The sequence below is a fragment of the Colletes latitarsis genome, chromosome 14 (genome assembly GCF_051014445.1).
Source record: "Colletes latitarsis isolate SP2378_abdomen chromosome 14, iyColLati1, whole genome shotgun sequence".
NCBI classification, from domain to species: domain Eukaryota; kingdom Metazoa; phylum Arthropoda; class Insecta; order Hymenoptera; family Colletidae; genus Colletes; species Colletes latitarsis.
The window spans coordinates 29,344,421-29,369,080 of record NC_135147.1 but is presented as its reverse complement, the minus strand read 5'-3'; the positions used below and the strand labels follow the sequence as shown (position 1 = coordinate 29,369,080).

The 24,660-nt window shown below is 40.3% G+C and overlaps 3 protein-coding genes across 8 annotated transcripts; all 3 read left to right on the top strand.

The window, feature by feature from the left end:
* The first annotated feature begins 210 nt into the window (after positions 1-210).
* Nd-15 (NADH dehydrogenase (ubiquinone) 15 kDa subunit) lies at positions 211-1,367 on the top strand. 2 transcript variants are annotated; one of them, XM_076782168.1, is made up of 2 exons: positions 211-650; positions 883-1,367. In XM_076782168.1, exon 2 carries the CDS (start codon positions 890-892, stop codon positions 1,190-1,192), a length of 303 nt encoding a protein of 100 aa, XP_076638283.1. In that variant the 5' UTR covers positions 211-650; positions 883-889; the 3' UTR covers positions 1,193-1,367. The 2 variants fall into 2 exon arrangements, with proteins under 2 accessions (XP_076638283.1, XP_076638284.1); XM_076782169.1 differs by lacking the exon at positions 211-650 and adding an exon at positions 685-772.
* A 459-nt stretch (positions 1,368-1,826) lies between these two features.
* LOC143350209 (uncharacterized) lies at positions 1,827-17,892 on the top strand. 4 transcript variants are annotated; one of them, XM_076782156.1, is made up of 6 exons: positions 1,827-2,080; positions 2,493-2,593; positions 13,842-14,110; positions 14,215-14,456; positions 14,543-14,716; positions 14,838-17,892. In XM_076782156.1, the coding sequence occupies exons 2-6, from the start codon at positions 2,578-2,580 to the stop codon at positions 15,097-15,099; spliced, it is 963 nt and encodes a 320-aa protein (XP_076638271.1). In that variant the 5' UTR covers positions 1,827-2,080; positions 2,493-2,577; the 3' UTR covers positions 15,100-17,892. The 4 variants fall into 4 exon arrangements, with proteins under 4 accessions (XP_076638271.1, XP_076638270.1, XP_076638269.1 ...); XM_076782155.1 differs by having other exon boundaries at positions 1,827-2,593; XM_076782154.1 differs by lacking the exons at positions 1,827-2,080; positions 2,493-2,593 and adding an exon at positions 8,598-9,917.
* A 1,938-nt stretch (positions 17,893-19,830) lies between these two features.
* Positions 19,831-24,494, top strand: LOC143350207 (uncharacterized). Of its 2 annotated transcripts, XM_076782152.1 has the most exons (5): positions 19,831-20,711; positions 22,601-22,919; positions 23,000-23,336; positions 23,489-23,626; positions 23,737-24,494. In XM_076782152.1, the coding sequence occupies exons 2-5, from the start codon at positions 22,655-22,657 to the stop codon at positions 23,879-23,881; spliced, it is 885 nt and encodes a 294-aa protein (XP_076638267.1). In that variant the 5' UTR covers positions 19,831-20,711; positions 22,601-22,654; the 3' UTR covers positions 23,882-24,494. The 2 variants fall into 2 exon arrangements, with proteins under 2 accessions (XP_076638267.1, XP_076638266.1); XM_076782151.1 differs by lacking the exon at positions 19,831-20,711 and having other exon boundaries at positions 21,064-22,919.
* The last annotated feature ends 166 nt before the right edge of the window (positions 24,495-24,660 follow it).

Below are 24,660 nucleotides of genomic sequence, written 5' to 3'. Positions count from 1 at the left end.
ATTAATAAAATAATATATTATTACTTTAGAGAGAATCATATTATTGATGAATAAATGCAAGCAACATCTATTCTATACTTCGTCTATAACCGTACCTAGTCTGTGATATGTCTATTCTATGCCATGTCCACAGACGAGGTATACGAGTAGACCTTTCACATTATGGACTGAAAGTGGCCCAATCTGACTATCATACCAACCTGAAAATTCGGAGGTGATTTTAGTCGGCGGTCAGTTGAGAAACTATTCACTAAATTAGTATTGATAGGCAAACAGCTATAGTGTTTGCGTAAATATTCTAAATAAATACTGAGGCTCCAGAGCCCCATAAAAATGGGCCGAAAAAATACATTGGGTGAAATGTCTACTCGTATACCTCGTCTGCGGTAGTAGAAAACGAGTTTCTACACTTGCCTGTGGATAATGTAGACCAGGTTCGTCGATGGTAATAATGTCAATTACCTACCTAGTCGGTCTTTTCGGTTGGTATGGATTCGTTCTGAAACAAGAGTAATTTCAATGCTGACAGGTGGCGTCAGTAATAGACATTGTGTCAATTGCGTTAGTCGTAGCCATTGGTACTATCGAGTGGAACGTACAGTAACGTGTACATTAAAAAGTTTTATCGTAAAATTGAAGTAATCAATACCGTAAGATCAAATTTTTAACTAAGTATAGAGTGTTCATTCAATGCTTGATCTTTTTAGAGAATATTTTCATTCCATATAAAACAATAAATTGTGTTACGTAAAAATTTGGTTAAAGAGGAATAGTACATTGTATAAATATGTTGTATTCTATATATGAAATTCATATAACATTCAACTTCTTCGATCTGTTATTTTCTTATAAATGGTAAAAATTATAGTCTTCGTTTTTTAGATTCACCATGGTGGACTTGATGGAACCTATATTTAGAAACCGTACTATTGGTTTAATAAACCTTGCCTTTACGAATTCACAAAGAAATCCCACGTGTAAAAACTTTGAATATCGTTATGCCGATTGTATTGAAGCTTATGGATATTACAAAGGACAAGACAAATGTCAATTTCTTATGGAAGATTTGGCAGAATGTCTCTACATGACAAAGCAACGAATACGAGTGAATATGATGACTGAAGAACGTAAACGTCAAATGAAAGAAGGAAAACGAGATTTTATACCCTATCCTCGTCCTGATTTGTTGTGAATTGTATGTCAAAGATGTATCTTTGTTATACGTTCTTTAAAACGATTTATAGAAAACTTCATTAATATATTATGTATTTCTGCAAGAAAAGCATAATGCAAGGTGTCATACTAAATTGTAAAAAAGAATCTAATGTACGACTGGAAAGCAAAATGAAGCATATTATACGTATTCATTTTTGTCATTTCCATGTTTCTTCCTCCAGTATCTTGTTTACATGTTTACAAAGAGTATTAAATATTCAAAGAAAATTATAAAATAATGAAATATTCTAATTCGAAACGAATGGAAAATGTATAGAGTATTTAACTCTAAATTTACGAACATTGCTAACGTACGTATTTCTATTGAAACCGTTGCATTGGCTAGTTAATCAAAACGTATTACTTTAAAATTAGAATATGTATTTGTATTATTACATCGATGAAATTGCTAAAAAATGATATTTATGTTTTCTGTAACCGTAAGTATGCAATGTGAAATCCGGCATATTGACGGGTTGCGCAAATCTAGTGTTAAAGCAAGTTAGACGCGTGTGTATTTCGAGCATACTGTCGCTAGATGGCAGGAATATGTTAAATGGTAGAATGAATGGTGTAACATATGAAGCGGTTTGGCGGGCAGGCGGGTATGCGAGGGAACAGAGAAAGATACGCAAGTACGACGGTAGGTTGCCGACTTGTTAGGCCGGAAGGCGGGCGCACCTGTCTGTCATCAGCGCCGACTGTCAATCTTACTGACGCTGGCGCATACGACACGAGGACCCGCCGCATTCGTAGTGTTTATCTGTCACAGTTATCGAGAAATTAGACGTTACGGAAATTAAATCGGATAGAAGAAGGCAGCGTGAAGGAAGAAAACGCAGAAAAATTAGACAGAGATACGCCGGTGAGTTGTCGAACGACGTATCAGTTAGTCTGAGAAGAAAACGCGAGAAGGAAAGAAGCCGCGAAGACTCGCCGTGTGATAACTGTTCGACGGCGGCGTGGACACGGTGTGCCTTTTCAGTGCTACTCTTCACGTACTACCATTCGTACATAGAAATTCGTAACCAACGAAAACCGAGGTGGTTAAGTTTGTTTTGCGCGAACGTTGCAGATTTCGCGTTCGTGCGATTCCATCGCGCTCGTGCAAGCGTCCCCACGTATTGTTGCTCGGCTTTCGTGCTCTTTTTTTTGTTGTTTTGTTTCTTTTTAGTTTGTTCGGTTTGCGTGGTTACGACACGTGCGAGGTGACTTACAATCATAATCCGACAGTGCATTTCTATCGTCTCATCAACTGCCTCTTTTCTGTTTGACAGTTCATCGAGGCATCGAGTAAACATTTTTGGCCACGAGGACATTACTACACCGCGTGTGCGTTACATTTACTTTGATTTCTTCGCTATGGACCATCGTATCGGTGAGTGTAAATCGATCGAATAATCGGTGTGCTTGTGATGTAGTTTCGCGACGCGTATCCCACGGTTTTATTTAAAGATATCAATTTTTTTTGGGTAAAATTTACTATTTTTAGTACGTTGAAAATTATATCGTGGGACGCCATCGTCTATGATGCTGCAGCGCGTGGCTACCTAGCCAACACGCAGTCAGCGAACCAGCTAGCTAGTCAGGCACGTGGTGGCGCGCCATGGCGCGGACTTCGTTACTTCCACGGGGCTCACCAGCCTTGCTGCACGGAATCCGCTCTTCGTTATAATTACCAACTGTCATTCTGCTTTTTCCGTCGTGCCTTCCATGCTTGCTTGCCTGCCTGCCTGGCTCGTTCACTTTGCGTGCACGCGTACCTATCGTACATGCATATACGTTTACGCGCGTTTGCATGCTTCTCGCCGCCACGACTGTTGGCTATCTGCAAAATAGTACGTCTACGTTCTTAATCCTATTTGTTTCTATTCTCGCGAAATATTCAATGCATGGTATAATTTTCAACTTGTCAAGCAATTACGCAATAAAATCAAGCACACGATACAAACTCTTAAGCCTTATTTTAATTAAACTGCTGTGCAATAGTTTCGTGGTAAAGAAGAATATTGATTTTTCTTTTATATCGTTGACACGCGTTCGATCTTGAGCAAAAGTTTCATGATAGATAAAAGCTGTACGTGTTTTTGACGTTATTCGGACATTAGTTGCCACGGTGGTCACCGGTGACCGGCACTTTAAATTTACGTGTTGCATAATTGCTTGCAATAGAGAAATTCTAATGCTCGTTGAATAGCAGGTACGTTATATTATCGAATATTTCCACTTTCCCACGCCATGATTCGAACGGAAAAGTGTCGAGGACATCTCTAGATATGAAAAATTGGCATGACAGTCGACGTGTTTAAACGTCTTTTGAAAAGATAGGGAGCACGCGTTGCACGGATTGGTGTCTAAGAATTTGTAAAGTAGCCGTAAAATTTTTAATTCGCGTGTATGAATGGCTTCGTCGTACTTCCGGCGAAAGCATTTGTAGATACGAATAAAAGCCGAATATACTAGCATGCTATTGGCGTTACTCTTGCGTAACAGATCAGATAAAGGTATGGAGCAAGTTTAACGAAAACACCCAAATGCGTGCTTGTTCTTCGTTTGAAATCGCGATCTATTTTGTTTGAATTTTTCTTTTTTTACATCATGGTATACGTCGCGAGTAAACATTCTTGTTTAGGGAAAATAGACGATACCGCGTTATTTGTAAGCACTCGTTGGTTACGTCACAAATTGTTACCAGTCGCGAAAAAGTGACATTGAAGATAATTTACGAAATCGTCTGAGGTACATACACGTTATATATCTACTGTTACGTTTTAACGACGATTCGGCGTCCATGAACATCGAATGAATGAGAAAATGTTTAGTTGGTATAAACAGGGGAAAATCAAGTTCGGATTAGAGGCCAAGATTAGCAACTCGGTAAATGGGTCGCGATACACGACGTTATCTAGCTTTGGTCAATGGCCAGTGAAACTCGTTTAAGAAGACACGAGAGTATTGTGTAACACGCCTAATAATAGTAATAATAGTGCTACTAGTAACAGGACAAGTAATATAAGTATGCAATATTGATTATTATTGGAACACTTGTCTCTCGGTATAGAGATTAATTCATTGACTCGTTTAAAAAGTTACAACTGGCCAGCGCTTATATATCCGATACTTGGAAAATGCCATCGACTGCTGGTTCAAAATAGGTCGGAGTCGTTCGCTCGATTTAATTTTATTAGTTGCGCTCGTAGTTCTCGAAACGATCGGACGAATCGTTGAAATATCAAGATATTTCGAAATCCATTCTACCGAATAGATAATCGTGTACAGTGTAGAGGTATCGAGAACATTTATTACTTTCTTCGTATACGTCGAGCCTGTGATTTTTTTAAATCAAACGCATCGGCCTTGTTCGACATAGTAGCATTCGTTAATGCACGTCTAACGACAAGTTAGTTGTATTGTTTCTATTTTCCTGGCGTCATGCTTTGCGATCGATCCAATGGAGAAAAAAGGAACAACCAAGAGTGATTAAAATGATTAGGTTGGAAAAAAGACGAGCGATACGAACGAAGGCTTACCACGATTGTCGTCGTTCTTAGCCTTTTAAATTGACATCGTCCATTAATTCGCGTTGTTTCTTTTCATTATATTTACCCGCGAGAATAAATAGTCAGCAACTCGAAAGTGCGTCGCGAAGAGTATAGAGGGAGTAGTATGCGGGGAGCGTACAAAATAGAACGATGGAAAGAATGCGTTAAGGATTAAGCGAAACGTATTCCGTAAAATGATCGTAGCATTATGTCTTCGTATCTTCGCCTCGTTACGTAACCGATAGTATAGTTGCTTGTGCCCTCGTCGCTGCTCGGCTGTTCCCGATAGCTTACGAGAGTTTTCGATACACTTCTTTACCGACTGACTCAACGAACCGATCCACAGTAGGTCAGAATTGAATTTCACCCGTCTAAACTTACAACCGAGCGGATTATTAATCAGTTTTATTGTTTTACAATTCTATTAACAACGAAAATATATATAATATATATAAATCTGACCTACTGCGCGATCTACTAAAATACCGCCTAGCGCGCTCGGAAAGCCGAGAAAGATCACAGAGAGGAAAGTCTTTTATTTTGAAATCGTGATGCGCGTGCGTACGTACATCCGTGCGGATGATTTAGTATTTAGTAATTATAATTTCATTTATATATAATGCGTAGTGCATTCTGATTCGAGTGTATCGAGACATACGAATTAATTAGCAGCGTCCTATTCCACGAACAGCGAAAAGATAATTGCGTAAAGAATAACTGGACGGTCGATTAAATTAATAATATCTGTGAATATTGATTTTATCAGCAGACTCGAGTGTTTCGTACGTTCTATTATCGCAATATATGTCGACGATGCTTTTCCATAACTTCCGTGTACAACTCGATCTAATTGCGTGTAACTGGTTCGGCTACGAGTTCGTTAGCAATGCGACTATTATCTGGGTAGCATCGTTATCTTTAGCCCTTTCTTTCTTTGGATTATTTATTCAGTGTTCGAGGTTATCGTGTTGAACGTCGCGAGATCGTAGAGGCTATCGTAGGTGGAATACATCGCGAGACAAATTTCCAGTGACGCCGGTAAACGTTAATTCGATCTTGGAAAATGTAAAAATTGTCGTCGCTCGATCGGATATACAGGGTGTTCGGCCACCCCTGGGAAACATTTTTAATGGGGGATTCTTGAGGCCAAAATAAGACGAAAATCAAGAATACCAATTTCTTGGCGGAGGCTTCGTTAAAAAGTTATTAACAATTAAATTCAAAATTTTCAAATCGTCCTAAAAAAATTATTTTCAGTTGCGGGGGTCAATTATAGTAATTTTTGGTCATTAGACATACCTTCGAAATCCTACGCATTTTCGAGAAAAAAATTCAGTACGGTCGGAACTTGAAACGTTAATAATTTTTTAAGGAAGCCTCCATCGAGAAATTGGTATTCTTGATTTTCGTCTTATTTTGGCCTCTAGAATCCCCCGTTAAAATTTTTCCCAGGGGTGGCCGAACACCCTGTATGATGTACAGTTCTCGGACAAAAACGAGACATTCCGTCGAACAAAATTTTACGTTTCGCTATTTTCTCGCCAAGTCGCGGTTGCTCGGACAAAATTTATCAGAATGAAAATCCACGATGGACAATGCCTATGGACATTCGCCGAAATTAAACGATTCTTGACACGAGTTGGCCACGAAGCGACGCGAGGCACGAGCAGCCCAAAGACCGTAGCTAAAATCGTTCTATGCGCTGACCTACGAGGAATGTTCCCTCCCCTCTTAATTCGATGTTTCTTTGCGTGTCGACGAGTCGAAGCACGGCTGTCTTTTGCTCTCGAAACACCCCTGCGAAAGATTCCGTCGACGACGAATGCCGGCCGGCCGGCCGGTCTCTAGGTGTCGACCTGGCGGCCGACCGAACCGATTCGGAAGTTCTTCAATTTCCAGATCGTTAGCTCACAAAATATGTTTCGTCTCGCAAAAACGTTTGAACCCCGTTTCCTACAAAATTAACAAATATTTACGATAGCATCGTAAACGGAAGAATGATTCGAAGATGGTTTAAAAAGTTTCACGACACGAAGATTGTAGGCCGGTTGGTGATAATCTCTCTAGTAGGTTTATCGAGCTCGATAATAACTAAAGGTCCCCTGTAATTGAAAATATTCAAGTACGATTCAAATCTCTCCGGTGGAGTAAAATTACTTTTTTCGTTTCGCGTTTACTCGACGAAATTAATAATTAAATTTTCCCGAACAATCGTGGCGGATTGTTATTGTGTTCGCGGGTAAAAAGGAAAAAAAAAAATCGCGACGGTTCAACTTGGTTTGCGTTAGCGATAGATGGCTAACAAGAGGTACAAATTCGTTCATTGGCTACACACACGATCCAGCATTCGCTTAAACCGTTTAAGGAATCTAACGAATACTCGCAAAGCATTTAGAGACGGTTCACTAAACGACTTCTATGAGTTGCGGTCGAACAAAAGTCATTGGACGATCCAATCGGGCGGAGAAATGAGTATACGTGGACTACTACATTCTTCCGTGTGTAATATACACGATGAATTTGTAAGAAACTACTATTTAGTAGGTATCGATACATTGTCGCCTTTAGGTTTGTTTTCGATCGAATGATATTCGTTCTACCTTTTTGCGTAGTCGTACGGTTCGCGCCTTCGATACTTTGTTTCGATATTTAAAAATTGTTGATTTTATGATACTTGCCTGAGAGGAGAATATAGAACAAGTCGAGGACATTTCTATATGTCTGATTAAAAGAAACCATTGAAAAAGGTAATTATAATTGCATAATTGTGTTTGTACCGGTAGTGTCAGAGCCCTGGTTACGGATGGGAGAACATTTATTACCGACCGAGCGATACGAAGAAAAATCGAAAGAAATATGGTAAGCGTCTTATCGTGTTAGGAGTATCGTTGATCGAAACGATCATAAAATGTAGGTTGTGTCGATAAGATAAAAATATACTTTTACCTTATCCAAAACTCCGAGTCGGAGAAAAAATAAACATACAGAAGATTGTACAGTTGAATATTTCTTCTTAAAGAAACGAAGCCGAGTATTCCTGTCGCCGGCGGCGGAATAACAGGTAAAAAGTAAACAATCGAAGGTTGGATGCTTGTACAAGAGACCTTAAAAATCGTTTTGTCTTTCGTATCGTTATATTCACAACGTTTGATTAAATTATAATCGTGTGCCTGGATTCGTACATTATAGAAACGGAAAATTATTTGTCAATTTCCGCACTGATAGACTAAACTCGAAGAATCGCAAAGCAACTTTGAATTTCCCCCCCGGAGATGTTATAAGTGGCACATTCCATGTCTCGACTACGCGCTCCTTGGAAATGGCCACGCTTTTTCTGATCATAGATCATGCTTTATCTTCTAACCTTATCTCGCATTATCGCTTCTCGTATCTCCTCCTCGTCTTCGGTGGTGTTGAACGAGTATCATTTTTTTTACCGACGCATACGATAAACGTCTACAATTTTCCCCTCTTTTTTTCACGTATCCGAGCATACGACATAGGAATCGTTCTATGCATTATCGCGATAATTTACAACCAAGTAACGTTCCTCTCGATAAAGTTCAAGAAGAAACACGATATAATAACATTGGTCAATGCCAAATACGTGTTCCTCGTTTATGCGATCGATTCTGGGTGCCTGTTACGACTCTAATTATGAAAATGAAAGTTTAATCAAAATATTGACTCTAGTTTTTCTAAACGGCAAGCTGAAAGTGGACGTTTTGTAATATCGAAGAAAGAGAGTAATTTTTGCCTAGTTTTTTAAAAAGAAAAAACAAAAAAAAATTGTAGAAAATTGTGAGACAATACGATTTAGATTCTGAAGGTTTAAAATCTCCAAGTGTTATGTATTTGGAGCTCAAAGATCGGATAGACAGCTGCCGCGGAACGCGTTTCCCGCCAACAAGCAGATTTTACAGTGGTGGGGATAGCATACGCTATCGTTACTAGGACAACGGGCCAACGGGTCTCGTCGTATGATCATGAAGTCTACATGGCGGGAAAGACGCAGAGGGAAGGGCTACGACGGAGAGTCCAATGGCTAGCCGAGAAGCGGGAAGTGGGTACACACGCGCGCAAATATATCTCTCTCTCTCTTTGTCCCTCTGCGTGAATACATGCACTCATTCTCGTGTTTGTCTCTTCGTCTTCTTGTCAGGCCTCTGTCAAGCCGGCTTCCGAACATGGTTGGCCCAGTCGCGTTCTGAACGTCGTGTGACGGGGTTCGGTCGGTTCTCGAAATTGAACGCGAATGACAAGAGATTTTATTCGGTTGCTCCTAATCTTGCCGCTCTTTAGTAATCAGTAAAACAGCTAGAAGTGATACAAGTGTGAAAAGAGAAAAGGGGGGGAAAAGAAAATAAGACGAAAGAGGCTCTTTATTGCTCGACCGGATAGTTCGTGCGCAGAAAATATCGCGAACCGAATAATTGTCTAAATCGTAAAACGCAGATGAAATTTGAACGTATAACAAAGGGTAATAATAATAAAGTTGGTTCGTATTTAGAATTTTAAACAAGACTGTATGCAGGGTGGGGGAAAGGAGGGGTGAGAGTGTCAAAGAGCAGCAGAGGGACGTAAAGTTACTTTGCAAGTCCGTCAAATGCAACCGCGCTGGGAACGGCGTCGGGACACCTCGTCGTCATCGATGTTGTTTTCGTTACGATCGTCAACGTCCAAACGGTATTGTCCAATAAAAGAAGAGAGAATAGTAGCACGTAAGGTCGTGGGACGTGCGATTATTAAAACGTCGTACGTTGCTGTAGTATCTAAGAAACGGAGTGAAAATCTGTCGTCTCGTATCGTTTAAATTCCGTCGATTACGGAACGAAAATAAATAAAGAAAGAAAAAAAGAAGAGTACGAAGGAACCGAATGATACGAAGTAAACGGCATTTCGTATTATCGTCGTGAAACGGTGAACACGATGTCACGAATCGGTCGAAATGCGACGTACAAGGACTGGAAACAATTTGGATACCAACCGAACGTCTTGAAGTAACAAAATCCAGTTATCCAGACCGTCGACTTTGATGCTCGGTTGAAACTACACGCGCAACGTTCAACCTCCTCGCATCGTCACCAATACAACTCTATGACATGCTACCGCCAGCGGCTATGCATTTGGAACAAAAAGCCAGTACCGAAAAATTGACAGGTACACAACAGCAATATCATCATCAGTATCATAGCCATTATTATCACGATCAACGTCAACATCATCGACATCCACAGAAGCAGCAAGAATATCATTGTCGTCGTCGTCGTCATCGGAACAACGATCATCATCATCATCACCATCATCATCATCACTATCATCATCGTCACAAACATCATCGCCAGCATAACAACAACAGCCAGATCGAGCAGCAACAGCAACAGGGGCAACAGCATCGTCTACGTCGTTCGCGAAACTTAGATCGTCGTCGCACGGTATCGCCATTGTCGTCGTTGACGATACCTCCGTGTAACGACAATTCGTCTGCGTCCCAACATACAAATATGTTTGCGACAGGTAAGACCGACGATAGCGATTTCAAAGTAGACGCGTCGAATGAAAAATGTCCTCTGTAAAAAGTGACGTTTATCGAGCAATATTTCACAAAATCTCAAAAAATTTACGAAACGTTTTTACGCGTTGTCGTTTGAATGGTAAATTAGACGGAAAATTATGCAACAGTATCTTTTTCATTAAAGCTAAAAATGAATAATCGATTTTGAGATCAATCGTCCACCGTCAGCGTAGACTTGGCACGGAAAGTCGTGCCTGTTGCGCAACTGGCGCCCATCTCCCCCCACCTAACGTCTCTCTCTCTCTCTCTCTCTCTCTCTCTCTCTCTCTCTCTCTCTCTCTCTCTCTCTCTCTCTCTCTCTCTTCCTGCGAAACATAAGAGGCAACGCAAACGTGTCTCTCTTTGCTTACTTATTATGCGTTTGGTCGCTTCTGATAGTTATTTTTTGTCATCGCAAACAGTTTTCACGAATATATTCTCTTGGCATTAATGCGATTTGCCAATGTTTCTTTATCGACAGAAGTAAGTATCCGACGAAGGTTACATCAACCTCTTGGAACGAGTTTTGTGTTACGTGGTATAAGACGCGGTTTAAAGGGAAGGATTTCTAAAACGGAAAAGAAAAAAAAGTAGGAAAAGGTCATCGAATCGGTTAAAATCGAGAAAAAAGATGAAGGATAAATTACCACGTGGTGCACACACGCGCCTCGTGCGTATGCCTCTCGCGTTACGAGCTTGATTTTTCTAAACGCGACGAGCCAAGAAAACACGAGGAAGAACGAAAGAGAGAGTCTATTGCGCAGGCATGTGTGCGTGCACGCGCGCGCACTACATGTGTGCCAATACAGTCAAGAGACTCCCTGTAAGCATGGCTGTAAACCCCGTGGCATGATTCGACTGGAAACCCGAATCGTCGGAGATCGACTTACCACGTGCTCTCCGAACTTAAAGAAACTATTTCTTGTCGCTTGATCATTCAAGTATCATCAATTTCGTTTGCGAAGGGGGATGCAGCAACTCTAAAACCAACGATTTGTTTTCGATTCGTTTATTCGATATATTTAAATACAAATATTTCGAAAAGATTTTTTCTTGGCACCACTATAATGCGTATACATATATATGTATACACCTGTGATATAAATGGGTTAAACAGCGTAGAGAAAAGAAACTCGATTTTGTCGAGAATACTCGGAAACTGTGATAGCAAGATGGAGTAGCGACGTTCGACGATCTCGTTAAAATGTTGGTAACTTTAAAAATTTTTGCTATTAATTCGGGTAAACTGGAATAAATAATACTTAAAAAATTCACAGTCGGCATACGGATGTTGCATATGTATTTGCGTTTAACGCACGTAATCGGTGTATTCAATGCAAAATATACAGGACATGCGCACGCGAGTAGATGTCACGAAGGTTAACCGACAGGCATCTTTCGGTTTCAAACTTCTCTCTAACCGTACGCGCGTTAGCGCGGAAAAATTCAAAAAGCAAAATCGACACGATTTCGTTAAGTTTTCCGTTTAATTTGACGATTCTTCGATTTTAAATGGACGGAAAGGTTATCGTGCACGATTAAAATTGTAAGACGCGTATTAATCGAAGAGGTGGAATATCGGTGGTACGGGACGACGAAGCACAAGCCAGGGGTTGAGGTTGAATGGTGAATAATATCGAGTCAAAAGCCCCAGTAGTATTATACACAGTAGTATTTTCGAACATGGCGAGGACACTGCTAATTAACGTATATACTGTTGCGCTACGATGATCTTTTGGAAAACATCCAATCGTGTTACGGGTCACCGACTGTCGTTGCGTCGGTGCATCTTTAGAGACAGGTATCTTAGGTGAGATCAATTGCTCACGGAATAACGTCGATGCTGTTTCGGTATTAAGTTTTTTGAAAAAAAAATACCTTCGAGAAGCTAGACCACGAGTCTGAGAATGTAGAATTATTACACTTACGATCTTCGGATTACGTCATTTCTCGCAGTCTTTCGAAATCGTGGCACCCGAACGTGCGATTACGATGTAACGTTATGTCACCTTCGTCTAATGCCGATTTCATTATTTTCTTCTGTAATTGTTACGCGATAAGATTTCAAAATTGTCTGCACCGCGAACGCCGTCCGTTTCGATGATTTTCGCGTTATTGGCGAGTCGAAGCTATATTCTCGCATCATGGAGATCGAAGGTATATCGATAATTGCGGCAATGATTAATCGATCGACGAGTTACGACGATAGACACAAAAGAATGTGACGAGTCCAATTACACAAATATACTTCTTTTTTTTTTCGAGCATTGCATCCGTGGTCGTACAGGATTGTTTTTTTTTCTGCTTTCTAAGATGCTGAGAAGGTGAGGACTGGTTGTCGAATAGGGAACGCTATTAGTGCACACGGTGCATTCGTGAACTCGCTGGCAACTCGTTGTATATTTAGCTCAATGGAGGAAGCCGTTCCGTGTACCGACCAAACTAAGGTAGCTGCGTGTCTCTTTCTTTTGGCTAGCTAACCGGTGTTCGTACTATCGAGTCGATAATGCTACGTACAGTTTTGTTACTGTACGATGTTCCTACCACCCTCGTCGTCGCAGCCACCGCCATCGTGACACATAGTTTTCGTCTAGCCGCGAGGAGCTTGGATCCTAATTTTGTGCTGTCGGGTTACTGGACCTTACGTAACTACAAACTCAAGTGCTAAGATTAGTCGACAGAACGAACTAGGACCGCAGATTTAGTCTACGGAGATATAATTTCACGAATAAGCAGAAAAGTCGCTGTTCGATCGCTATTTTGTACACCAGAAAGATCGTAGCAACAATCCGTTACCTATCATTTTTATGTTAACTAGATGCCTAAAAAACTGAGGGGGGAAAAGAAACGGGCGACGAGAGATGAAATTTGTACAAGTATCTTGCGAATCCTTCAAAGATACGTATCGTTTCGACTATGGATTTTGTAAAAATATGTTGAACAGTATCTTGGATAGAAAGTATTATGGGATTTTTCGATCGGGCAACTCTATCGATAAGAGAACGATAACGAGTATTCGTTTTCATCGTATTTTATCGTACAATACTCTTGACAAGTACATAAAACACATGTTAATTATTGTAAAAATTATCTTTCAACGAAATTTGATATCGTTGTACTGGCCAGACGTACGAAATATTATATTTAATACGTTGTCTGTCGTGGTGGTCACTGGATGACCATTTTAAAACGCTTGGGACAAATGAACCTTAATATTTATAATATTTTGTATTCTTTGCATACATTATTTTATTCCTTTGGCGGAAAATGTTTATACATAGGTAGAAGACTCTTCTTTCGTCGTTGTTGATTATCAGTTATGAATGACGAAAATGAGGACGAGAAAAAGAAATGAATGGTCAACGTTCAAGTGCGTATAGGTTGTTTTCATTTTCTCGCTTGACCGTGAGATTCGAATAATTGATTCGTTGAGAAAGCGAAATAATCGTTCGCACAGTCGCGATAGAACCTAATGGAACAAGATAGATAAAATTACAAGCTCGATTAACCGATTCGTGTTTTTGTTCCAGCAAGGGAACGTTTTCCTTCGTCGAGTAGTACGGACGACGACCAAAGCGGTTCCGATACGGAACACGACTCGAACGCGTTACGTGGTAAAGTCCACTCTGGAATACTTCATCACTCTGGCCAGCATTCCGTGAGAAAACGTCGAGGAAACTTACCGAAGCATTCGGTTAAAATTCTAAAACGATGGCTTTACGAGCACAGATACAATGCCTATCCGAGCGACAGCGAGAAGTTGACGCTCAGTCAGGAAGCAAATCTCACGGTACTCCAGGTTAGTGATGCCTCGCTAATATTTTAATTTAACACTAGATCTACGGACACGTTTAATTGCCGTGTAGAATTTCTACATAAACGTTCCTGTTGTGCCTGTTGTAGGTTTGCAATTGGTTCATAAACGCCAGACGACGAATTTTGCCGGAAATGATTCGAAGGGAGGGCCACGATCCTTTGCAATACACGATATCTCGTCGCGGTAAAAAGATGCCCGCCGGAAGTCACCAACAATCATCCAGTCTTGGCTCAAGAACCAATCAAAATTGGGACTCGTTGGCTGGTATGAGTGCCCCGAAACGCAGTAGGGATCACGACTACGAAGATCCTGCTGGATTGATGTATCGGTTCGTTGCTATTTATGATTAAATATGCGAAAACTATCGTTGCGTGTCTTGCTATTTAATATTCGATTTGTCGTTTTTTTTTTTAGAAGCGAGGAGGATAGTCCAAACGATTACGAAAGCAGTTCCCACAGCGAGGAAGAACGTCCGACGACTCAGTGGCCAAGCGTAATAGTTTATCCTTACTCGGAGACAAAGATTGAGCAAAACGTCGGTCAACTTGGTGCTTACGAAGAAACGATTGCCCATCCTGCGCGGCGAGGGTATGCCTATCGACGGCTCTACTACGACCTCCGTTTCCGCATTACGTCTTTGCACGATGATAATGCGAGAACGGGTAGTTAAAATCTTACCGAATTAATGTTTGTCCCTTTTCTTTTCCAGGGACGAAGACGAGTCTTCGATGGGAAACGAAGCTGCGTACTGGAGCGCACCTAGACAGCATCTTATCCAAACCCCTGATGTACAACATGAAACAGAAGTGTACAGTACGCGTAACGCTCATAGTCCGCATACAGATGAGACGCCGCCACCGACGCCACCCGAAGAGGATAAAGACAAGTTCAAGTGTCTTTACTTACTGGTCGAAGCAGCTGTTGCCGTGCGACAACAGGAAAAGGAACGCGAGGGGGCCGTACCGGTTTAACAAGAGCAGCAGTGTTGTTGTTCGTTTACACCAACCTTCTTTAGCTTCCAATTCCATTATCCCGTGGAAAACACAGAACAATCCTTTCGCTTTGGCATTGTCGACGCGACGATTCTCGAGTCTCATACGATATTAATATTCCCTCCGTTGTTCCTCTTTCTCGCAATTTCGAAATGCGTGAATCAAACGGAAAGCATACGCAATTCGAAGCGATCGATTCTCACCGCGTGATCATTGTTTCAGCTTTTCGAGACAAAAACTCAGGAATCGCGGTTTGACAAAAGAGAAGAATTTAAAAAAAAAGAACCTCTCGAGACGCGAAGAACTAAAGATAACTGGCTAAAAATAACCAAACGTTTTCTCAACATATATATATATATATATGACAATGTTCTCGAAATGTTGTGGACTTTTTTTTTCTTCGTACGCACGCGTGCGTAATTCATGTCCATCGTGAGTGCGTTGTTTCAAATCGACGCGTTCAACATTTTCAAAGATAGTTTGAACATTCAGTATTTAAATCGCGTTTCTCATGGCACAAGTTCTTACAAACGGAGAACAAGTTTAAGGGAATAGAACCGTTCCCGGGAATTCTTTCAAGAGACTGAAGTGCTACAGGTTTCAATGAAATTAAATATATCGAGGAGTATTCACTACTCGTGCACGAATTCTTCACGTAGAACGACGCACCGGACCAACAACAAGACGTCTTGTTTCGTTTTGATTTTTATGTGTGTTTCTGTCGATACGTACGAGATCGACGGCCAAACGAGTGCCAAAATTTTCTACTACGAGTGAAAAACCAAGTGTAACGGGAGAGATGTTGAAATCGGATGTCAATTTTCAAATATTCGTCGAATTCTACGTACCGTGTACCGTAAGTTCGGAATATTGATAAAATCGTCATCTTCGTAACTATTACTGAACCGCGGATACGTGTCTCTGTTAATATTCAAAGGAAGAAAGGGAGAACGATAGGTGGAACGAAACGGATTACGTGTGTCATCGATACGAACCGGAAAGAACTTGCGAATTTACAAATATCGCTTACGTCTTTCAAAAAGTTTTATATGTTGCCATATTTCCCTCGCTATTCACAAACATTCGCAACGAACGTATGTACTTCGAATCAGTTTCCGTGTACATTTCCACGATAATATTTTGTCAGGCAGGAACTAGCCAAAGAACATTGAAAGCATTTTGTTGCGTTCTGTGTTTGTTTTTTTTTTTTTTATTATTATTATTATTATTACTACTATCACTATTATTATTTTGTTCTTCCATATCGCTAAGATTAGCGGTTACAGCGCATAATGTTAACAATTGCGAGTGCCTTCCTTCTACATATATTTTGAGACCGCACGGTACCTAAAGCGACAGATACGTTATTGCTTTTAGTTTATCCCTGGTTGTTACTATTACAGCATTATGCACTGATCGATAGCAATTACGACATTAATTGCGTTTATCTTCGCATTTACGTTAGACGAATAAGACTGCTCGAGTAGAGATTCGTTCATCCTTTCGACGCGTTCGCGTACGATCGATGCATCCTCTCTCTCTCTTTCCTCCCTGAAACGAATGTACAGTACTGCCAAACCGACGCTACCAGTCAGTTAAACCAGTTCATTAATCGCGCATTGATCGTTATTCCTTCCGAGAAAAAAAAAAAAACAGGAAGTAATCGTTATCTACGTTAACAAACGATAAATCATGAGACACGTAAGCCGTTGCATCAAGAATATGAACCGAGCGAAAATATTACCGCGTGCGTGCCTATCAAAAGATACGTGTATAGATAATAAGTACGTATACATAGATTTATATTATGCAGCCTCATTGACGGTTGAACATATGTTATATACAAGTTCGAATTGTGAAAGATTCGTTAATTGGGAATCAGCGTCGTAAAACACGGATCGCGAATAAAAAATCATTGGTACAAACGCCAAAGACTTAACTGTTAGCTCTATCGATAATTAAGTTCTTTAAATAAATTCGAATAGACGAGTCCTTTTGCCGAAAATATAGTTAGTAAATGTGTTTGTTGTGTGTCCGAGCGTTTGCAAACAAAAAGAACATTCATTAAAGATGTTGAAAAGGAGGCTGGGAAAGGACGAAGAGTGAGAAAAGAAGAAAGCAGAAGGTGTTGGAAAATCGTGCCTATCGAGCGTGTATTACCACGTTCCTTGTTGTGTATATCGCGTGGTAAAAGTGTGAATGTAGATGCTAGCGTGGATCGATGCTGCGAACGTACACGTGTAAACTACCAAACACGTTCGTCGAATGTGAATCTGCGCATTTAAGCATCGATACCGCGAGCTAGATTCAAACCGTGTTCAAACGAAACAAAGTTCTTCGATGTACAAAATACAATTCAAATTTATTTTTAAATCGCGATAATCCTCGCGGTCCGCCAGACCGTCTCGTTAAAAACTGTTAGGGACGTAATTTGCATTAGGTTAAGAATAGATCTCTCTCCGACGGGAAAAAAAACAAAACCCACTAAAGTGATCTTTCTCGATCGCACGAAGAACTACGTGGATTAACAACGAGGATGATGACGAAGACGAAAACGGCGATAACGAAAAGACGAAGACTAAAGAAAAAGAATACGTAGTAAAGCGTGTTACGATCGAGTCGTCGTTGTTATGCGATCCCATCTTTCTCAGTACGTTCAAATCTTCTATTCCGTGAACGAATATAGTGTAGCCAAGCACACTAATATTTTCGGATCCATTTCGCGTTCTCTTGCCTTCAGGCGCAAAGATGGAAAAAAAGAAAAAAAAAGAATCCGAAATCACACCCGCGAACCAAGATTATTCGTATCGAAACATCGAATCTTCAGAGTTCCTAAATCTTTTAATGTTTTACACTATCGGAGAGACGAACGATAACAGAAAATGGACGAGCGCATATACGAAAGCCGCTAATCGTTATCGAGGCGCAATGTTATAAAAAGCAATAAGTGTGCCTTGTTCGGGCGTTCTAACGCGTGCCGATAATAATATTTAACAAAAATTAAACGTCGAAAACGTTCGCCGAATTCGTCGAATTATTTCTAACGTATTTACTACTTCAGGGGGAAAAAAAACTTTGGGGAAGGTAACAAAAAATAAAGTTAAAAAGGAAACATATCTTTCGCATCTTTGTTTTGGTAAACTTTGTTTTTTTTTTTTGTTTCTGTCTTAAAAGCAATGTAAAAGTTGTATCAGTTGAAATATGCGTACAATGCTGATTTAATGCTGCGTCGTATTGTTTGAAAGTTTAGAAGAGGTTTCGATGAAAGAATATCGTTTAAGTGCGTCGGAGCAAATTAAGAGGAAAAGCGCCGATTAAGAATGGAAAATAACTCCTTTGTGAAAGAATTAGACAACGATTCCTCCAAATCAGCATTTATTACGAGAGTAGGAGAGGGAGGAGCGTGTGCGCGCGCGTGTGTGTGTGTGTGTGTTTATAAGAGTGAAAGAGGGTGGAGACAAAGAGAAAAAGCACGAGCAGACATGTCTCGTTTCATCTTCCTATCGTTCATCAAATATCGAAAGGCATTATATCTTTCTGGTCATATTCTAAATTCTGTGAAAATCTTTAACTAAATTAAACGATATTCTGGTACAGATTTTTTTTCTACTGATCGTGCTTTTACGGAGAAAGAAGTAAAAACAAAAAATATATGTTAATGCACAGGATGATAAAAAGAAGAATTCAAGAATTTGACGCCGTAAGCATTCAATTAATTTATTAAACTTAAAGAATGTTCAACGTAGGATAAGATAGTTTCGTAAACAAAGTTTGCCAAACTAATTACTGATTTTATGTGCCGGTAGTGCAAGGTGCTTGTTTTGCTTATAGCATTTTGGGGTGAAAATAGAATTATTATTATAGAAAATACTATTGTATTTCCTTAGGACATTCTTGACTCATTTTAGCAACTACTATATATATATATTAAATTTGTTACAGCTTCTTTTTAACATCCTGTATACGTACAAATACAAATATATGTGTACACAAATATATGTATGCATATACATTTGTGTACATATATGTACGGGTTTTTCATTTAATCGCGCGGAAAGCCGAACACACCGTGAGGAAATTGTAGTTGCGAAAGATTATTCTTTGGACTCGAAACGAGTGATACAACGTTTGATTAAAATTTAGTATTTTTTAAGTTGAACCGCACATGCGAATATCGGGTGCCATAAAAAGGACGCTATGTAGAGCGTAATATTAATGTCACCGGGTATTAACTAGGGAGTAATTCTGTTTCATGGTAATGTTATTATTTTTTTGGCGATAAAAATGCGCATTGTTTTGTCTCATTTTTTTTTTCTTTCGTACGCGGCCTTATTGTATGTATCCCGCGCGCGTATGAACGTCACAACGTCCTCATTTGCCCCCTTGGACACTACTTTATTTGCAGCGCGTTTCTAGCGATTTTTCTCATTCTGTTGACTATGAAAATGAAAAATTGCTATTTACGTAAACTTAATAGAATCCAGACTGTTTCGATTAACCACCATTTATCCATGGATTCCTTGGTTCGATAGACTTGAGTCAGGATTACGCACGGCCACTCGCCCACGTGGGTTCTCCGAGTAATTTAGAATTAGTAATACTGTATTGTTCGATTCGCAGATTTACAATAAAGTACGTTGTGAATTTTATTATTAACGTATGCAATATTCTTTAGCATGGATCGTCCGTTCTTTCCGGTTAGCTCGAAATTAGCCTCGTCTTTTGCTTTGTAAATAGTCTAGGTCTGCATGACTTTAGTAGCTGTCGACGGCCGCTGTCGCGTGTACGTGATTTTACTACTCAGCGTTCATTCAAGTTTTATCTCTGTTTAATAATTATCCAAGTATTCCCGTGTGCCTTGTTTTTTGATCTGCTATATCTGTATAGAAAATTGCAACAAGGGCGGAACTTGAAAAGTGACGGAAAAAGGAAGCGGAGGGTAAAGAGACGAAGGGGTCGTGTTGCATATTAAAATGGCGGGAATGAAAGTCAAGAGTAAGAAACGAATACGCGTGAGTGGGAAGTAACGTAACGTAACGGCGGATAACGTGTGGCTCGTAAAACGCGGTACGTCGTCGTCGAGCGGACTATTCGGTCAGTTCGAGACCGAGAGTCAGTCCTTCTGCGATAGTTGAAGGCAAGGAGCCAACCATTGGCTCGGTAAGCCGACGGTGACGGTAAAATTGTGACGGTTTGTGCGCGCTATACGCGCATGCACGTGTGCCAAACTACGAATTACATTTACGCAAAGAAACGGACGTACACCCATCGAGTACGCGTTCGTATGTTTTATTTATTTACCGTAAATAGAAATTGTATAATAATCGTTTGTAAAACGCGTCGTCGTCCACGACCAACGTCCAAAATTTAAGAACCACCGTAAACTTATTGTTAAAAGAACTGAGGAAGAGGTAGAGACGTGGAACTCTTGGATTTTCGTTCTAGCAACGGCAAAGAAACCGGAGTATGTGCAATTATGCCGTAGCCCTGTTAATCAGCGTGCATCAAAATTAGCCCAGTTATCGTACAACGACCGTTCTCTGGCGGTATAGTCTTCACGAAACAAATACGTCATCTACGACAAATTCAAGGTACTTGCATGTGCAACGATCAGCTTTCAATGTTTCTATACACTTTCCAGAGTTTTCTTCCAAGATTGCTTTCGTAACAATGTTTTCCTTTCTAACGTGCTACCTAATTATGGCTCTGTCGATTTTATCTGGGATTTTGGTCTATTTCGCGCGTGCAAACAGTCGTTTACAGTGTGAAACTTAAAAAGACTCGATAATTCGATGGTGTATTACTGTACAGCATTCCTAATTAAAGTAGCGTTATTTACAAGTAGTAGGGTTCTTCGATTGTAAACAATATTTCAACACGTTGTAAGTTTAAAGTGCTTACTTATGTCGACTTGGTTTTTTTTTTGTCGATGATTAAGTAGTATTTTAAATAAACAACGTATGATTATTAATATTACTAGCCTTTTCGAAACCAAGATTTTATACGAGTTAAATATCTCCTCGTACACAGATGTAAAAACAAGTTAGACTCGCGACTGGTTTTTGAAGTCGAGTCCTGGACCCTGAGCTTGTTCGACTCCCGCGGTATTCGGGCCGGCAGTCCCGACCACGTCGTTTTTTAAGTTTCATTGCACATCGTTATAAACAATCTTATTTCGTTTCATCTATCGACGAGTCAAGACCTTTTAGTAAGCAAAACGTGTTACATACGTTATAAATGAAAAATGAAAAAAGAAATAATTCATAAAATAACTGTTTCTCTGAATTGTTAACGAGATTCGAACGGACTAAACTCTACGTAAGACTAGCAATGTAAGTGATCATAAATATGTATGTATATTCTTTGAAAATTAACTGTTATCTAGGTCCTTCGTACGTTTCCGAGCGTTAAACACGGTATGGTACAAAGAGGGGATGTTTCCCCGATTGGTCGGGGAATTTTTATTTCTTTCCATGCTTTCCTCGTACGATAATTGATATAGTTTCGTTTTAACGAAAGTAGTATCGACGACGAAAAAACTTAAAAGAGGGTGAATTGGGGAGGAAATGGTACCCACGTGTTCGCGAGAGAAACAGAGAGTGGAAAGGAGCGGGAGACAACGGAGGGCGTAGCGTTCGAACAAACACACAAGAAAAATGACGAAATAGGCGAGAAGTGTACGAAAAGAAGGATTAGAGAGTTAAAAATCCTTCTCGGATACGCATGGACGATAATCGAAGCAAAAAAAACAAGAAAAGCTTAACGATGGACGATTTTAGCCACGACCCGGTTCCACGCCCGGGCTTAACGGTTCAGACAAAAAAAAAATGTACGGAAATCGAGCACTGGATTCGATTGTTCAAGTGGGTCTCGTTCGATTTTGATTTCAATGCACGCGTCGACGGTGATCAAGGAATGTCGGCAGGACTACATGTAGATACATATGGTGGTCAGAATTTGTATTCCACGTTACGCCGCTCGGTTGACCTACCTTTTCGTTCTCCTCGTGTTTTTGCCTGTCGACGATCGAGTGTGCTCTAATCGTAAAGAATTTAACACGACAAAAGCGACGCAAATACAATACTCTTAGTATTATTACGAATACGGATTGTTAGTCGAGATGCACGCGAAGCGGAAGCACGCTAACTTTGAATTCAAATACTTCGTATTCGTGGTTTAATTATACCGGAGATCTCGAAATGGGAGGCGATCCTCTTCGTCGCTAAGAAACCCTAACGATACGTACCACGCATACTGTATGCCCGTGCGCTGCTACGTACACACCTAACGGAAATTTCCTTAATTCGCGATCCTTTCCATGGTACTATGTTTAACCCGCTTTCGTTTTGTCCTGCATATTCTAGCTACCGATGAAACGCACGCCTTCGTTATACCTTGCATCTTCGAGTTAACCGTTCTGTATCCCGGAGAAGAAATAAATGCGTGCGAAGTAGAAGCTCACGGTCGTTTCTTCCGGCAGGTGCGCGCCGATTTTGCCCTTAAAACTTCTCCGTGTCGACGGAGGAGAGAAAACATGGAAAAGAGGAGGAGCATGGTGGCATTGCTTGGACTAATTCTGTTCCTCAAGTCGTCGGATGTCGAAAGCGGCGGCGACGAAAACTCGTATCCGCGGTACTCTCATCACAGACAGAAGAGGCTCTTTTGGATAACCAACGACGGTCGGATAGCTCTACCGCCAGGCACAATAATGACGATAACTCCGACGTTGGCGTTACCGTTCGTTAGGTATCCACCTCATGGTTTTCTCAGCAACATGACCATCAGCCTCCCCTTTACCAGTGAGTGAACGATATCGAATTCTTTTTTGCATCGAGACGATCGATTTTAATTTAATCCCCATCCTGTCTTCTCGTTGCAGTTGACTTTGACAAGCTTGGTCTGACCGACAATGAAAACCCTTACGGCGTTTTGCCATCGGCATTTGATGCTACCGCGAGGGACCAAGGCTCGACCACGGCAGAGTTTATCGCGTCGTTCGTAAAGCGCGGACTTAGTAAGAGAGAAGCAATCGAGGATGTGCCGAAGAACGCATTTTACGGGGGCGAAAGGGCGCTTTTGTATGGCACCGCCGAGGATATGCTTGCCAATTTCGGGTTGAATGGAAAGGCGTGTCTACTAAGAGCGATCTGCGAAGTGCAAGGACACCCTTTGAGCAATTTCGGTCTGATCGGAGAAATGCTTAAGCTTTTTTTCACGTAAGCTTCCAACTGAATTCAGTGCTCGGTAGATATGTGTTAAAAAAAAAAACGGACGTATACCAAGCCCGATAAATCTCGGGCAACCGAACCGTTTCCAAACTAATTGCGCAATCAGTAGTTTCGTTCCATCGTACTCAATTTTCTTTCAGTGCTAGTAAATCACCGTTTTCAAACCTCCTAAAAGACTACGTCGAAGCTGAGAACAGAGGAAAGTTTCATGGAGAATGTTGGCCATACTTCAAAGATTGTCCAAAATCATTGTTTCGTCCATCTGAGAACAGATACACGTAAGCATAAACGAACATAGAATACGTATCGAGTTTTATACATGTGATAACACTTATGGCCGGCAGCGTGCATATGTGTATCGAAACATAAAGTGGTATCGTTTTTACAGGAAGGACTCTTTTCACGAGAATACCGTGGCTGCCGAAACAATCGAGACGGTTCAACGTTCTTTTTCGGCCGAATCAACCGAACGAACACGGGATGAAACTGAATTTTCTCAAAATACGAAACGCACGATGCACCCTTCGATGTAGGTCTAATTGTACCATTTGCTCGAAACTATGCCAACCTTTCGCAAGTCGAAAAGAAAATATCTTAACTGACCAGCTCGCGTTTCTAATTTTTTTTTTAACTTTCAAAATTTATTTGCGTGACTTGGAAACATACTCAAATGTTAATGTTTACCCGTTACCCTTCTTTGAATTTCAAAACAAAGTGGAAAGAAACTGCGCATTCGACTTGATAGGAAACCAAATACGCGTTTTACGCTTTAACGGCCTGTTATGGTCTACGTTGCGCGCAAATATGCGCCCGACTTTTTATCGCCATATTAATTCTAGCAATTTATTATCTTCGATATCGTCTTATACACGATAACAATAAATATCCATTAGCCGTTCAGATTATTTAGTTAATAATGCGATGATCGCGATATGAATACAATTACGCTAATTGCGATTTATTAGCTTAACTTGAAGCATGTGCGTATCGCACTTCCGACACGTAAACAACGGTATTCTGTATAAATATAATTTAGATTTCGTTACTAAGTCGATCTTGTAACAAATAACAACTATAGTTGATAAAGAATCTCGAATCATGTACGACTTTAATGATTTACCCTTATTGGTATAATACTCATCAGACTCACAATACGTATGTGTAGGATACAAATAGGAATAATATTTAAATTGAACAAAACTGTTGGCTATTATTACAAAAATAAAGTACATACAATTTACGTTAACACTGAGATTAATTTTTACAATTTAATTTGCGATTAAATTCGTCGTGAATCGTATAGTTGCGCCAT

What these genes read in the sequence shown, in the direction of transcription:
- Nd-15 (XM_076782168.1), top strand. Translation starts at nt 890, where the DNA reads ATGGTGGACTTGATGGAACCTATATTTAGAAACCGTACTATTGGTTTA.
- LOC143350209 (XM_076782154.1), top strand. Translation starts at nt 9,860, where the DNA reads ATGCTACCGCCAGCGGCTATGCATTTGGAACAAAAAGCCAGTACCGAA. An exon ending in CAGTACCGAAAAATTGACAG is followed by an intron (nt 9,918 to 13,841) that starts GTACACAACAGC and finishes TTTTTGTTCCAG; the next exon opens with CAAGGGAACGTTTTCCTTCG. An exon ending in CAAATCTCACGGTACTCCAG is followed by an intron (nt 14,111 to 14,214) that starts GTTAGTGATGCC and finishes TGCCTGTTGTAG; the next exon opens with GTTTGCAATTGGTTCATAAA.
- LOC143350207 (XM_076782151.1), top strand. Translation starts at nt 22,439, where the DNA reads ATGGTACTATGTTTAACCCGCTTTCGTTTTGTCCTGCATATTCTAGCT. An exon ending in CATCAGCCTCCCCTTTACCA is followed by an intron (nt 22,920 to 22,999) that starts GTGAGTGAACGA and finishes TTCTCGTTGCAG; the next exon opens with TTGACTTTGACAAGCTTGGT. An exon ending in ATGCTTAAGCTTTTTTTCAC is followed by an intron (nt 23,337 to 23,488) that starts GTAAGCTTCCAA and finishes ATTTTCTTTCAG; the next exon opens with TGCTAGTAAATCACCGTTTT.